Source organism: Anabrus simplex, chromosome 1, assembly GCF_040414725.1.
Source record: "Anabrus simplex isolate iqAnaSimp1 chromosome 1, ASM4041472v1, whole genome shotgun sequence".
NCBI classification, from domain to species: Eukaryota; Metazoa; Arthropoda; class Insecta; order Orthoptera; family Tettigoniidae; genus Anabrus; species Anabrus simplex.
In genome coordinates, this window is record NC_090265.1 from 753,061,773 (window position 1) to 753,075,443 (window position 13,671).

The window sequence follows — 13,671 nt, forward strand, 5'->3', positions numbered from 1 at the left end:
CATATATTCCATAATTTAACACGTGTCAAGCTTATTGATTCATTTCACAATCATAGGAAAGTGCTCTTATTTTACAAATGGAACCTATAAAGACCAACAATCGACATATATAAAAAATAGGCAAATTATGGAAATATAACGCAAGAATCAAGGCCAACATGTTTCTGTGTCACTAAACACACTGACTATATTACTAGACATTCATGTGCTTTTAGTAAATGATAAGCATTCAATTTATTAGATATTTATGTTTTATACAATACATAATCAACATAATATGAAAATTGTAATTTTATGCAAGAAGGAAATGACATTTAATCATTAGATTTAAAAGCCAACTACACACGGCATATTTATATGTTATCAATATCTGATGTTATATAAGATAAATTGTTATAATATTTTACCACATAACAACGCAAGATCCAAAGCAATAAGTATTTTAGACTTTAAAGTACAATGACTAGACTTTAAAATATAGTAGTGTGTTTATGTAAAATATTTTATAGAGATCAACCCGCATTTATATTTTGCCTAAAATAATATCACTCCAGCAATAAGGTATAAAGATGTAACATGATATTTTTATTATAATTATCACGCAAGTTTTATTTATCAAATTTTACTGATAGTCTATTCACGATTGTACATAAGTATAAAAGGGATTCGATTCAACAGAATAAGCAACAATACCTAAGATAAATGCTTAATCAACCCAAGGATGCATTCTGTCAGCCCAAGGGCATGTATATAATAGACAAAGTTTTGTAATTTTAATTTTTAATTTTAACACAACGCTTAGAAATTTGTAAGTTTTTAAGATAAGTTTTCACTGAAAATTATGAAACAATATATCATGAAGGTCTTTCAGAGGTGTAAGATAGAAATGCAAATGTGATTCTGATATAGCTGAAGATGACCTATGAAGGGTCGAAACCGGTACTAGATTGTAATACTTTACAAGAAAATAAATGTATTGATTAGGTGGAATTTTTCTTTCCTTTTATGAAGATTGGTAAAAGTCAATACGGAAAATGAAATTCATAAATCAAGATGAAAGGATGCCAACAAAGGTGACAGAAATGCAAATGCAAGGAAGGAGAGGCCGTGGACGACCGCGATTGAGGTGGAAGGACACAATCCAATGCAGTATTATAGAAAGAAACCTGGACTGGGACACAGTGTTGGAGGAGGAGTGGTGGAAAGACCAAAGAAAGTGGAGAGGAACCATATTTGCCCCTACTCAGCTACATGGATAAATGGAAATTATGATAATGATGATGATTCAAGGAGAACCATCCATGCCTGTTCCTGAACACTTCAGTGTTGTTACCCCCCGGCGATATGATAGGCACATATGTGTACAGTCTATAGCACCAAGAATTCCTGGGAAATGAATTATGTCATAGAAATAACGCAAATTCTCCTTGCTTCTCTCTGGTCAGCCAGCATATTGATAAACTGAGGTCACAACACAGTAATTTCTCGCGTTACTTTAAGGATGACTAGACAAACCGTAGCCTTATCAATTTTGAATAAATCACTAACTACGATTTGAAAACTGCCTGTCGCGTAACATCACAGGGTCAATAGAATCTGGAACATCGGAGTAAGTGGCTGGTTTCTATTCGATCGTCTCATTAGAGAGTCTCGAAGTCTACCTTCCATAACATCAACAGTGTGTTTGGTTAGATGGAATCTCATTTTAAAAGCTTTGTCACTATGTTCTAAGAATGGGCTTCCTCTTTCTTGGAATACTCATCTGAAGAAAAATCGGAGAAGTCAGACTTCTGTAATTCAAAGACAAAATCGCGATAAAAATTCCTTCATCAGATTAAATGATGGTAACAATGCAGAACCTCTTTTTTTATTATATTACCATGATTATTGTTACGGCACTATTTTTCACTACAAAAGCCTTCTTCTTTTCACATTGATAAATGCGGCTTACAATACAAGAACACTACTTGATCTGGTACGCAAGGCTTGATCCAAGGAATTTGTTGGATCAATTTTCATTTGAGATTAAGGAAAAATGATCTTGGATCAACGTTTATACAACAAAAATTCAGGATCAACATGATCTAGAATCAGTTTTATGCCTTGATCTAGGATCAACTGCTTTATACAATCAGGCCTTAAATTATTTTAAATTTCAAACTATTTGTTGTTGGAACAGACTATTTGAAACTATTGTGTTTCTTCCATTTATATTCACTTCTTCTAGATCTATGTTTACCCACCACCAAACTATTAATCAATCACTAGGTATGCTTTCACCGTTGCTACAGCAATCCCATCTTCTGAAAACAGATAGTTCCAAAAGCTGGTTTACAACAAGGACAACTGCTGAGTACTCTAGGAACTGCTTGTTTTATATGGTTTTAGTGCCAGACATGTTAGGTTCACATTTTCTGTACCTGTAGGACAAGAAGAAATAGGACAAGAAATAAATAGAAACTAATAAAATGAAACAAAAGACACCAGGAAAGAATAGAACAGAGCTGAGGAATGGAAAGAAAGTATGTGGAGAACACCAGACGATGATAATGATGTCAGACGCTGAGAGAGAGAGAGAGAGAGAGGGGGGGTGTTCATAACGGTATACACACATAACACATAGCTTGAAATTAAACATTACTGATAACAAATGTACAAATTTGGAAAACACCAACGTACCTACCTAAGTAAATTTTTAACGGCTGGCAACCATGTATTACTAAATTGATAGTCAGTGTCCCTGTTGAAATTGTTAGGATATCAACATATTTCTACAGCTTCCCGTATAATCCTAGAACTGTAGTGTTTAGTGTGGGTAAGAGCTGGAACATCTTGGAACATGACGTCATGATCCGACGATAGGGCGTGCTCAGCAATTACTGACTTGTCTAGCTGGTTGAGACGGATATTTTTTTGGTGTTCATTGATGCGAGTCCCAATGGACCAGCATGTTTGGCCAATGTATACCTTGCCGCAAGTACAGGGAATTTTGTCCACCCCGGGGTGGACACATTCATCCCTGATTCATCTGATGTCCTCTCTGACACTTCTCAAGCACACACGGTATAATGAACATCTTAATTGGAGCTTAATGTTGTCTGCCGCAGGTGTAGAATATATGGGAAGTGGAAAGTGTTTGTAGAAGATTTTATTCGTAAATCTTTTAAAGTAGTACTTACTGTATGATCTGGAGTGTTGTGCTAGAATATTTTATTTGTATTCCATTCAGCTACCTAACCTATACAGTGTAAGAAATGTTGTTCTACATAGGTTGGTTGTAACTAGTAGATTATATTTCTATATTTACTGGAACAGTCCAGAAAGTTTGCGACATGAATTTTTGAACAGGGTGTGTTGGCCTTTGTTAGTTATGCATTCTAGAAATATGTTCTTACTATTCTGGAAACGGAAGATTCGCGATCGAATGTGTTCGAGAAAGTAATTTAAACATCACGATCGAACTAAGTGTTGTGATTGGTCAATCTGGGCAAGCTCGTGTGTTCTAATTGGCTACTCCAAGGCCAGATTTCGTGAGCTGTCTTAAGTCTTTGAGCCGTCTTGGTGTTGGCCTGCCGTAGTTTTGACGTCGTCTGCGCTACCAGAATGGGCTGCCTTAGGGTAAGCGCTGTTGTTTTCTGTCCGGTTTTAAGTTCCATTTTGTTTTCGTTGGTGTAGCACAAGAGATTGCCCTAATCGCCACTATTATGTTGCTCAAATGTTCGAAAGGTTAGTTTAACTTCACTCTAATTTGTAATAGCATATTGTTTGTTTTTACCTTCAAGATTGTATTGCCAACTTGGTTTGTAATTTGATGTATCATATTTGCTTGACTCTTTGAACTTACAGGAAGTGCTTGTCAAGGAATTTCCAACTTGTGGGTCTCTAAGAACATATATCTGTATTTTACAATGTCTGTATTTGTATTTTCCACACTGACTGAAACTGTTTGTAACTTAATTTATTTATTTTTGTAAAGTCCATTTTGCAAATAATATTTTGAAAATCAAAGATCACTGTTAATTTTTCCGAAAACCACAACCTAGACATCTCCATGCACCTGGTAGGTTCCCAGTACCGTCCCACATTCCTTGTTTGTTATCATCAAGTTGCACTCACTCATATTTACTTCTGCTGTTTTCGCCACAGTTCATTATATGATTATGGTGTGTATAGTTTCTAGGTAGCTTATAATTTGATTTACTTTCCTCCCTTTAACTGTGTTTGTATAACTGCTGAAGTACGGGGTACATATTCGTAGCAGAAACAAGTGCTAGGATGTGGACAAAGAAAAGTGAAACGTGATCTACCTAATCTAAAACACCGTAAAAGTTGCGATTCGTATATCGCGTTGAAATTTGGTTTCTACTCGTCAGGATGGCTCGTGCTGTTCCTGATCCTTTCCATTTAAGAAAGTCAGAACTAATTTACAAATTAAAAATCCGCAAAATTAATTCCACAGGCAATGTCAGAGATGACACTAGCCTGTTGAAACGGTATCTTAATTTGCCGATAACCATACCCGAGTTAACTACGGACAAGTTGCGTGAGTCTTTGGCCGTGGTTAAAGATAGGTTAGCAGAATTCAACGCCATTCTTGTGTCCTTTTGTGCTTCTGAGCCCTTGCATGGCCCATTAGCGCGGGTTAATGCACAGTTACTACATTACCTGGACAGAATTAGGTTTTTGCTGTCTCTCGAATTGCCGGAAGTTTAGCGGCAGGAATGTGAAGCCTTACTAGTACAGTTTTCGACAATATTCGACAAAATCAGTGGTTTGCTTGAAGAGAATAAGTTGAATAACACAGATTTTGAAGTTCAGGTATCTATCCCATCTGAAATGTGTGAAAGTGTTGACTCTGGTGCTGCATCTGTCGCTGCTCAAGTGTGTACTCGGACATCTAGTGCTGGAGTTATTCAGGAGTCTGATGTGACTAATGCTCACCGGGGATCTTCTATTTCATTGTCTGGAGCTAGGACACCTGTAAGTGATTCAAATGATGTACCTTCCTTGCATGTCAGTACCTGTACCAATTTTCCTGTGGTAACTAGTAATTCTGTTGTGGCTCAGTGTCCGCCCTCTATTGTTACTCAGCCCAGTTCTGATGCAATGGTGCAAAACCATCCCCCTATCTTAGCACCACCGATATCAAGTGCTCTTTTAGGTTGCACAACACCTACTCAAGTGGTTAATGCCCCGATGGTCTCTCAGATTAGTGAGAACCTTTCACAAATGAGATTATCTGCGCCCATAACGTTGCAGGCTAACGCTAGTTCTAACCTAACCTGTACTCCATCCTTTTCACAAGGGCACCTGAATCAAAGGTATAATGCCTCAGTAACCACTCTGGACCACTCTAAGCCTTCCCAGGCACCTCGTACACCTGTTTCCCCCCAGATTTTCTCTAACCTGCCTCACCCGTTGACTACTGTGTTTAAGGGAGTCTCTAAATTTTCGGCTAACTCCGTTGATGAGGTTATTTCCTTCTTTCGGTTCCTAATTGAGTTCAAGGATCAGGCAATAGTGTACAATCTCAGTAACACCCACATATTTCAAATCCTATACCCGCATGTATCTGGAGCTCTTGCTGAGCATATCGTCAGGACCATTTCCGAAAGATGGACTGTAGATCAATTCCATGCACATGTGCTTGAATTTTTCATTCCTTCTCGTGCCTTGTCTGCATTAGTGCAGAAGCACTATTTCAGAGTGCAACATCTCAACGAGTCATTATCTGAATATGTTTAAGATATTAAGCTCAAGGCTAGGATTTTCTGGCTCCACTATTCAGAGGCCCAGATGTTTGCCAACATAACTGAAGGTCTCGAACCGAATTACAGATCATATCTGGCTCTTTCACCACGACCAGCAATGTTCCCCCAGTTGGGAGCCATTACAGTTTCTGTAGAAGGCGTTCGATATGCCGACCAGTTGTGCATTGCATTGGCCCCACCTCCTATGAGCATGCCCTTTCTTCAGGATTCTAAAACCACCCCTTCACCTGCTTCCAACTCGTGTAATCCTCGTTCATGTTTCAATTGTGGCTCCTCTGCTCATCTCAAGCGGGACTGTCCTATGGTTGGGGCATTAGGCAATGTAAAACCTGCCATGGGTAGAGGCTCTTCCACCAATATTTCTTGCCGTAACTGTGGGTCTACTAGGCTCTTCTCTAGGCAGTGCCCAAGTTAACACTTCAGGCTCTGGACCCCCGGGCAATAGTAGTTCTAGATGACTAACCGCCAGTTCTGATGGTAAACCCCAAAGCATGGCTTCTTGTTTTGTCAATCATGACTGTACCTCGGAGGACAATTTACTTAATTCTGAGGCTAATGATTGCTCCCAGTCTAACTCTGGTGCTTATTTCTTGCAATCTTGTAGGATTTCTGCCGTACCTCCTTGTAAATTACCATTCTTATGCATAGAGATAAATAATGAACCTGTCTGTGTGTTACTAGACTCTAGGAGTAGTGTCAACTTGATGAGTGAGACCTGGTACGATTCTATGAAAACTGTTTGCAAATTACCTACATTAGAACCCGTGTCCTTAACCTGCCATACTGCTAATTCCAACTCATTGAACACTGTAGGATCCCTAGATGTCAAGATTAGAGTTCGTGACTTCACATGGAAAATGCCAGTACTAGAGGCAAAAGATTTATCCTGTCAGTTCATAAAGGGTGCCAATTTTATTGTTAAAATGAGCATGATTTTAGATCTGCAGTTCAATAGATTCCAGTTTAAATTTTGTGCAAGAAACCTTGAGCTGTGTGATCGCTCCCCTATTCTTCCCTGTCACATTAACGCTGTTCCTGAAGATTCTGACGACCAAAGCTTTTGATTTTAATCATTTACCCGAAGAGCAGGCCAATCAACTTAGGAAACTCTGCTATAAGTTCCCTGATGTCTTTACAGACAGGTTAGGTGTCTTGATTATTTTCACCATGTTGGTCCGTATTGACTTATATTCAAATTTCTGTAAAATATTTTCACCACCTTATCAATACTTATAAATTTTATTTTATTTAATTACCGTACATGTTTCGAGAGCCACTGCTCTCTTCTTCAGCGGTGCCAAACATCGGTGCACGAGTTGGCCGTGCGCATTCCATCTAATTTATCCAAAAATTAAAATGATGTGATATTGGTCTGAACCCAAACAATATGTCCTACTTCCTTCCTTGTTGTCAATCTGCTACTCTGCTACTGGTCACACGATGACCATGCTGGTCGCTTTCTAACCGTCAAACTCTTCAGCTCGACTGGTTGCCAAAATTTAACCTCGACCGAAGTATTCTTGTACTAGTTTGAATAAACAAATGTGTTCTGCTCTCTGCTGTCAATGACCTTGTTAGGCTCGCTGCTACCTGTCATTGTGCTGCCGGTTATGTAATGTAGGGGATGGAGGGGGCGCGTACTTGTACCAAGTACTTGTTATTAGTTATCCTTTAAAATGTTTCTGCTCTCTTCTTCTTAAAGTCTGCTATAATTTTCTAGACCTCTCATATCAGAATATCTTCTCTTAATCTCGTCCAATTCTTCATTCCATCTAATTTATCCAAAAATTAAAATGACGTGATATTGGTCTGAACCCAAACAATATGTCCTCCTTCCTTCCTTGTTGTACCAAGTACGTGCCCCCTCCATACCCTACATTAGATAACTGGCAGCACAACGACAGGTAGCAGCGAGCCTAACAAGGTCACTGACAGCAGAGAGCAGAACATGTTTGTTTATTCAAACTAGTACAAGAATACTTTGGTCAAGGTTAAATTTTGGCAACCAGTCGAGCTGAAGAGTTTGACGGTTAGAAAGCAACCAGCATGGTCATCGCGTGACCAGTAGCAGAGTAGCAGATGACTGTGCCATTACCACTCAAGACACCTGCTTTGACGCTATTGAGCAGAAATTATCTAATGCACTTTCAGTGCTGTCTGCTTACTACAAGGAGAATCAGCTGAGACCGAACCCCAGTAAAACTCAAGACTTGTGCCATCCACCTCAAAAATAAAATCGCAAACAGAACTCTCAAAATCACTTGGGAAGGAACCACATTAGAACATTGCATCACACCAAAATATCTTGGAGTTACCCTTGATCGTGCCCTCACTTACCAGAAACACTGCTCGAACACCAAGCAAAAAGTGGCAGCCGGAAATAATATTATAAGGAAGATAACAGGTACTATCCGGGGGGCACATTCCAATACTGTGAGAACCTCTTCCATTGCTCTATGAAACTCTGCAGCGGAATATGCATCCCCAGTATGGTACAAGTCAAGTTACGCCAGGAAGGTAGATGTTGCTCTAAACGATACCTGTCGCATCATTACCAGCTATCTAAAACCTACTCCGCTGAATAAATTGTATAGTCTTGCTGGTATTGCCCCTCCTGATATCCGTCGAGAGGTTGCAGCAAAAGACGAGAGGAAGAAGGTGGAAACATCTGAAGCTCACCCTCTGTATGGACACAGGCCAGTTACTCCAAGACTCAAATCAAGGAAAAGTTTCCTCAGAACAACACAGGCTCTTAACAGGACACCTCAGCAATCCCGAATTGATATGTGGCACGCAAGCTGCACTCGCTCCGAAGAATGGTTGACACCAAGTGAAGAATTACCACCTGGTCACATGGAGGAATGGAGTACTTGGAGATCACTCAACAGATTACGGGCAGGCATGACAAGATGTAAAAGCAACCTGCAGAAGTGGGGTTTCAACATTGAGTTATCATCGTGTCAGTGTGGTGCAATCCAGACGACGTCTCATTTGTTGCAGTGTAGTAGGTGCCTAAAAACATGCACAGTACAAGATCTACTTCAGGCAACAGAAAATACACTGGATGTCGCCAATTTCTGGGCAAAAGTTGTATAGACCTTTTTTTAAATAAGTGTGACTTTGTATATAATGTATATTCAGTAAGAGTATGTATATGTATTTGTAGTATTAATGCTTCTGATATAAATAAATAAATAAATAAATAAATAAATAAATAAATAAATAAATAGTGAGGTGACTGTCAGGTATCTTTACTAATTTGTACTATAGTGAGAAATTTTCCAGAAGTGATCGCCTACCCCCCCCAGTAATATTATGTTAATGGTCGAGCATGGCTTGACTTTCGGGGGGAGGAAGATGACACAGGTGTAGAATATATGGGAAGTGGAAAGTGTCTGTAGAATATTTTATTTGCATTCCATTCAGCTACCTAACCTGTACAGTGAAAGAAATATTGTTCTACATAGGTTGGTTGTAACTAGTAGATTACATTTCTATATTTACAATCCAGAAAATTTTTGAACAGGATGTGTTGGCCTTTGTTAGTTATGCATTCTAGAAATATGTTCTTCCTATTCTGGAAATGGATTCGCGATCGTATGTGTTCGAGAAAGTAATTTAAACATCGTGATCGAAGTAAGTGTTGTGACTGGTCAATTTGGGCAAGCTCCTGTGTTCTAATTGGCTACTCCAAGGCCAGATTTCGTGAGCTGTCTTAAGTCTTTGAGCCGTCTTGGTGTTGGCCTGCCGTAGTTTTGACGTCTGCGCTACCAGAATGGGCTGCCTTAGGGTAAGCACTGTTGTTTTCTGCCCGGTTTTAAGTTCCATTTTGTTTTCGTTGGTGTAGCACAAGAGATTGCCCTAATCGCCACTATTATGTTGCTCAAATGTTTGAAAGGTTAGTTTGTTCTTACCTTCAAGATTGTATTGCCAACTCGGTTTGTAATTTGATGTATCATATTTGCTTGACTCTTTGAACTTATAGGAAGTGCTTGTCAAGGAATTTCTAACTTGTGTGTCTCTAAGAACATGTATCTGTATTTTACAAAGTCTGTAACTGTATTTTCCGCTGTTCGTAATTTATTTCTTTTTGTAAAGTCCATTTTGTAAATAATATTTTGAAAATCAAAGATCACTGTTGATTTTTCCAAAAACTGCAACGTAGACATCTCCATGCACCTGGTAGGTTCCCAGTACCGTCCCACATTCCTTGTTTGTTATCATCAAGTTGTCCTCACTGATATTAACTTCTGCTGTTTTTGCCACAGTTCATTATATGATTATGGTGTGTATAGTGTTTAGGTACCTTATAATATGATTTACTTTCCTCCCTTTAACTTTGTTTGTGTAACCGCTGCAGTACTGGTTACATTGTCGTCAGCTCCCGCTTGGAGCGCTGTACCAGCATAGAGCGAGCCACCTGGTGACGACCGAGTGAACAGTGGAGATATTCTTCGAAGACATGGAGCAAATGTAAGCCCAAGTACAGGCTGTGAAAACATCAACGTTAAAATGTTAACAAGTTACCTGGTGTATGACTGGTGTTGTGCACTAAGAGCAGCCTGCATCCCCTGAAGTTCTTGTTGTAACTTGGAAGCTATTTTGCTATGTTCATCACGACCTTCTTTTAAAAGCTGTTGATATCGAGCTATGGTCTCCTCCTTTTGAGTCAGCAGCTTCTGCAGACTCTCCACAGTAGCCTGAACCAAAAACACAGGTTATTTAATCTACGGGATACACATATTTAGATATTTTTTATTCTTCCACCATCAAGTACAGAAAATGTACACTAGGTATTGTCAGTATTAATAAAAATAATCTATATACAATATCTTAGTAATTATGCCTGGGTCATTAGAAAAATTATTTTAGCTACCTATATTAGGTCAGTTTTTTAAATACCACATTCTAGATACTCTTCTACACTATAAAATGCCTTTTTCCTTAAGAATTGTGACAGTACCCTGTTAAATGCACTATTGTCTAATGTTCGAATAGGTAGTGGAAGCTTATTGTACATCTTAAGCTGTTGATAACAGTGGCTGTTTGTGCTTTTACTAAGCCTGGAGTAAGGAGTATTCAGATCATTCTTGTATCTTGTGTCGTCTTTAAATTTGGAAAGATTCTCTTTCACATGCATAATATTTGTAAGAATATATAAACAGGGAACTGTCATAATTTTTAGGCTCACAAAGGAAGTTTTACAGGAGTCTCTAAATTCTAATCCAGCAATATGCCTTTTTCTGCTATATAAATACATTATTTGATGTGGGACAATTTCCCCCATAACCTGATCCCATACAGTATATGAGGGTGAAAGAAAGCATGATAGGATGCAAGTAGCATATCCCGACTGATGCAGGTTTTCAGTTTCCGCAACAGATACCACACCCTGGCTAATCTCTTACAGAGTTCTGATGTATGTATTTCCCATGTAAGTCTTGTATCTACATGTAGGCCTAATAATTTAACAGAATTATGGCAGCCATTATTTACAGTGTGATCCAGGGTAAATACGATATTTTCTGTTTTTGTGACATAAATAGTTAACTTATTGTGATGAAACCAGTTTTCAGCAATTTTAACAGATGTGTTGACTTGGTTTTGTAGTGTTGTGATATCAACATTACTCTTTACGAAAGTTGTATCATCAGCATATAGAACTGATGTGCAGGGAACATTACATGCTAGGTCATTGATATAGACCAAAAACAGGAAAGGTCCCAAAACAGACCCTTGTGGGACACCTGCTTTAACCGTTTCCATACCAGATTTTTTATCACTTATTACCACCATCTGTCTCCTTTGATGAAGATAGGATGCCATTAATTTCACTTCATGACCCCTTACTCCATAATAACCAAGCTTGTGAATTAGGATTTCATGCGAGACACAATCAAAAGCTTTTGTCAGGTCAATTAATGTAGCACCTGTGACTGTTTTATTCTCAAAATTATTTAATATGTCTTTGATGACACATTCAACTGCTTTTATCGTTGAATGACCCTTTCTAAATCCAAACTGTTTGTTGTAAAGCAAATTATTTTTGAAAAAGTACTCGTCGAGTTGTATAAATATACAGGATTCAATAATTTTGCTCAGAATGGGTACTATTGTTGTAGGACGGTAATTTGATGGGCACATTCTATCCCCCTTTTTAAAGATAGGTATCACTTTAGACATCTTTAAACACTCAGGAAAAATACATTGTCTAAGCATTAAATTTATTAAAAATGTCAATGGCATTAATATCATGTCAATAACTGCTTTGATTGTATTGTTAGAGAGACCATAAATGTCTTGGGTACTAGATGAATTCAAATTTGTAACAATACTTCTGACTGTTTGTAGATTTACTTCCACCCACCTAAAATCATTATTCAATACATTTGAGGGAAGATCAAAGTTATGCAACCAGTCTGAGAAATTATGTTTACTTGCAACCCCATCTGATGAAATGCTATTATCCTGATCACATGTGCTTTCATGTGCATTGATAAAATACCTATTACACTGATCAGGTTCTAGAGGAATCACATCTTTGTTATTTAAAGTATGACTAGCACTTCTTATGATAGACCATGCAGCTTTGCATTTATTGTTCGCACTTTGGATATACCTGTCATTTGCTGCAAGTTTAGCCTCATGTATATGTTTTTTATATAATTTCCTGTAGTTTTTGAATATTTGTTTATCCTCTAAATTATTATTTAATTTAAACTCATTATAATAAGCTAACATAATGCTACGCATTTTACCCAAATTAGGCGTAAACCAGTTTTTAACTCTATTTCTTGGTTAAGAGCTGTTGGCCTTTATAGTTACAACTTTTTCAGGGAAGGCTGAATTAAAATATATAATTATCGTGTTAATGAAATAAGAAAATGCAAAGTTGACATCATTCATGGCATAAAGGCTAGTCCAGTCTGTTCTTAATAATTTGTCTTGGAATTCATTAACCCCTTTAATTGATATGACACGTCTGATGCATTTTAATTCTTTTGATGACTCGATAACTCTTCTCTTACAGTTAACTTTAAATTCAACCCAAATACCACCATGGTCTGACAATACATCTTGTCCTAGAAATGAACATTTGTAAAATGATTTGTATACATTGGTTACAACATTATCTAGGCATGCATTATTTCTTGTGGGTTCACCATGTGTACAATATAAGTCATGCAATCTTAACATATTAAGGAAGTTTTGAGTATTTTGTGATACCTCTAAGATATTTACATTAAAGTCACCAGCTATAGCAATCTTTTGATCATATTTACAAGTTAGGCCTAAATAAGAAATCAACTTCTCTAACTGTAATATAAATAGTTTTACGTTGGTGTTAGGGGCACGATACACAGATACTACAACAAAATCATATTCACACAATCTAATAGCTACTGATTCACATAGGTTATTAATGCAAAAGGAGGAAACATCTATTACTTCAAATTTAAGTGATTTCTTAACATATATTGCAGCTCCACCATGTGTTAGTGGGAAATCTCTAGAAAAAATACTTCCTAATTCAAAATCATGAGGTATATATAGATTGGTCTCATCTCTAGTCAGCCAGTGCTCATTTACACACAAAACATCAGTAGGCCTTTTATTAAGTATTACATCTAATTCATCCAGTTTATTTCTAATTGACTGTAAGTTAATGTGAAAAATAACTATGTTGCTCATGATTGTTTTTACTGGTTCATTGATTTTAGTGAACTGATGAGAACCTAACCTAGTCTGTCTACCTTGCACATTAATACTATTCTCCAATACAGTTTTAAAAGTACCTAACCTGTCTAAACTACCATAAGCATTAATATCATTACTTGACTCTAACACAACAGACCGACCTACATCGGTCACTTTCTCTAGTTTTTTAGAGGAATAGGAA

The 13,671-nt window shown here is 37.7% G+C and overlaps 1 protein-coding gene across 6 annotated transcripts in view; it reads right to left on the bottom strand.

Annotated features, from left to right (window-relative positions):
- Nucleotides 1-13,671, bottom strand: part of Cep290 (Centrosomal protein 290kDa) — a 1,403,175-nt gene that overhangs the window by 415,280 nt on the left and 974,224 nt on the right. For all 6 annotated transcript variants that reach the window (XR_010858542.2, XM_067136188.2, XM_067136189.2 and 3 more), the window contains one exon: nucleotides 10,299-10,471. Coding sequence is in view for 5 of the 6 variants with exons in the window: in XM_067136188.2 (XP_066992289.2) it covers nucleotides 10,299-10,471 (173 nt within the window). In the remaining variant the exon portion in view is untranslated. The remainder of the gene's footprint in view (nucleotides 1-10,298; nucleotides 10,472-13,671) is intronic.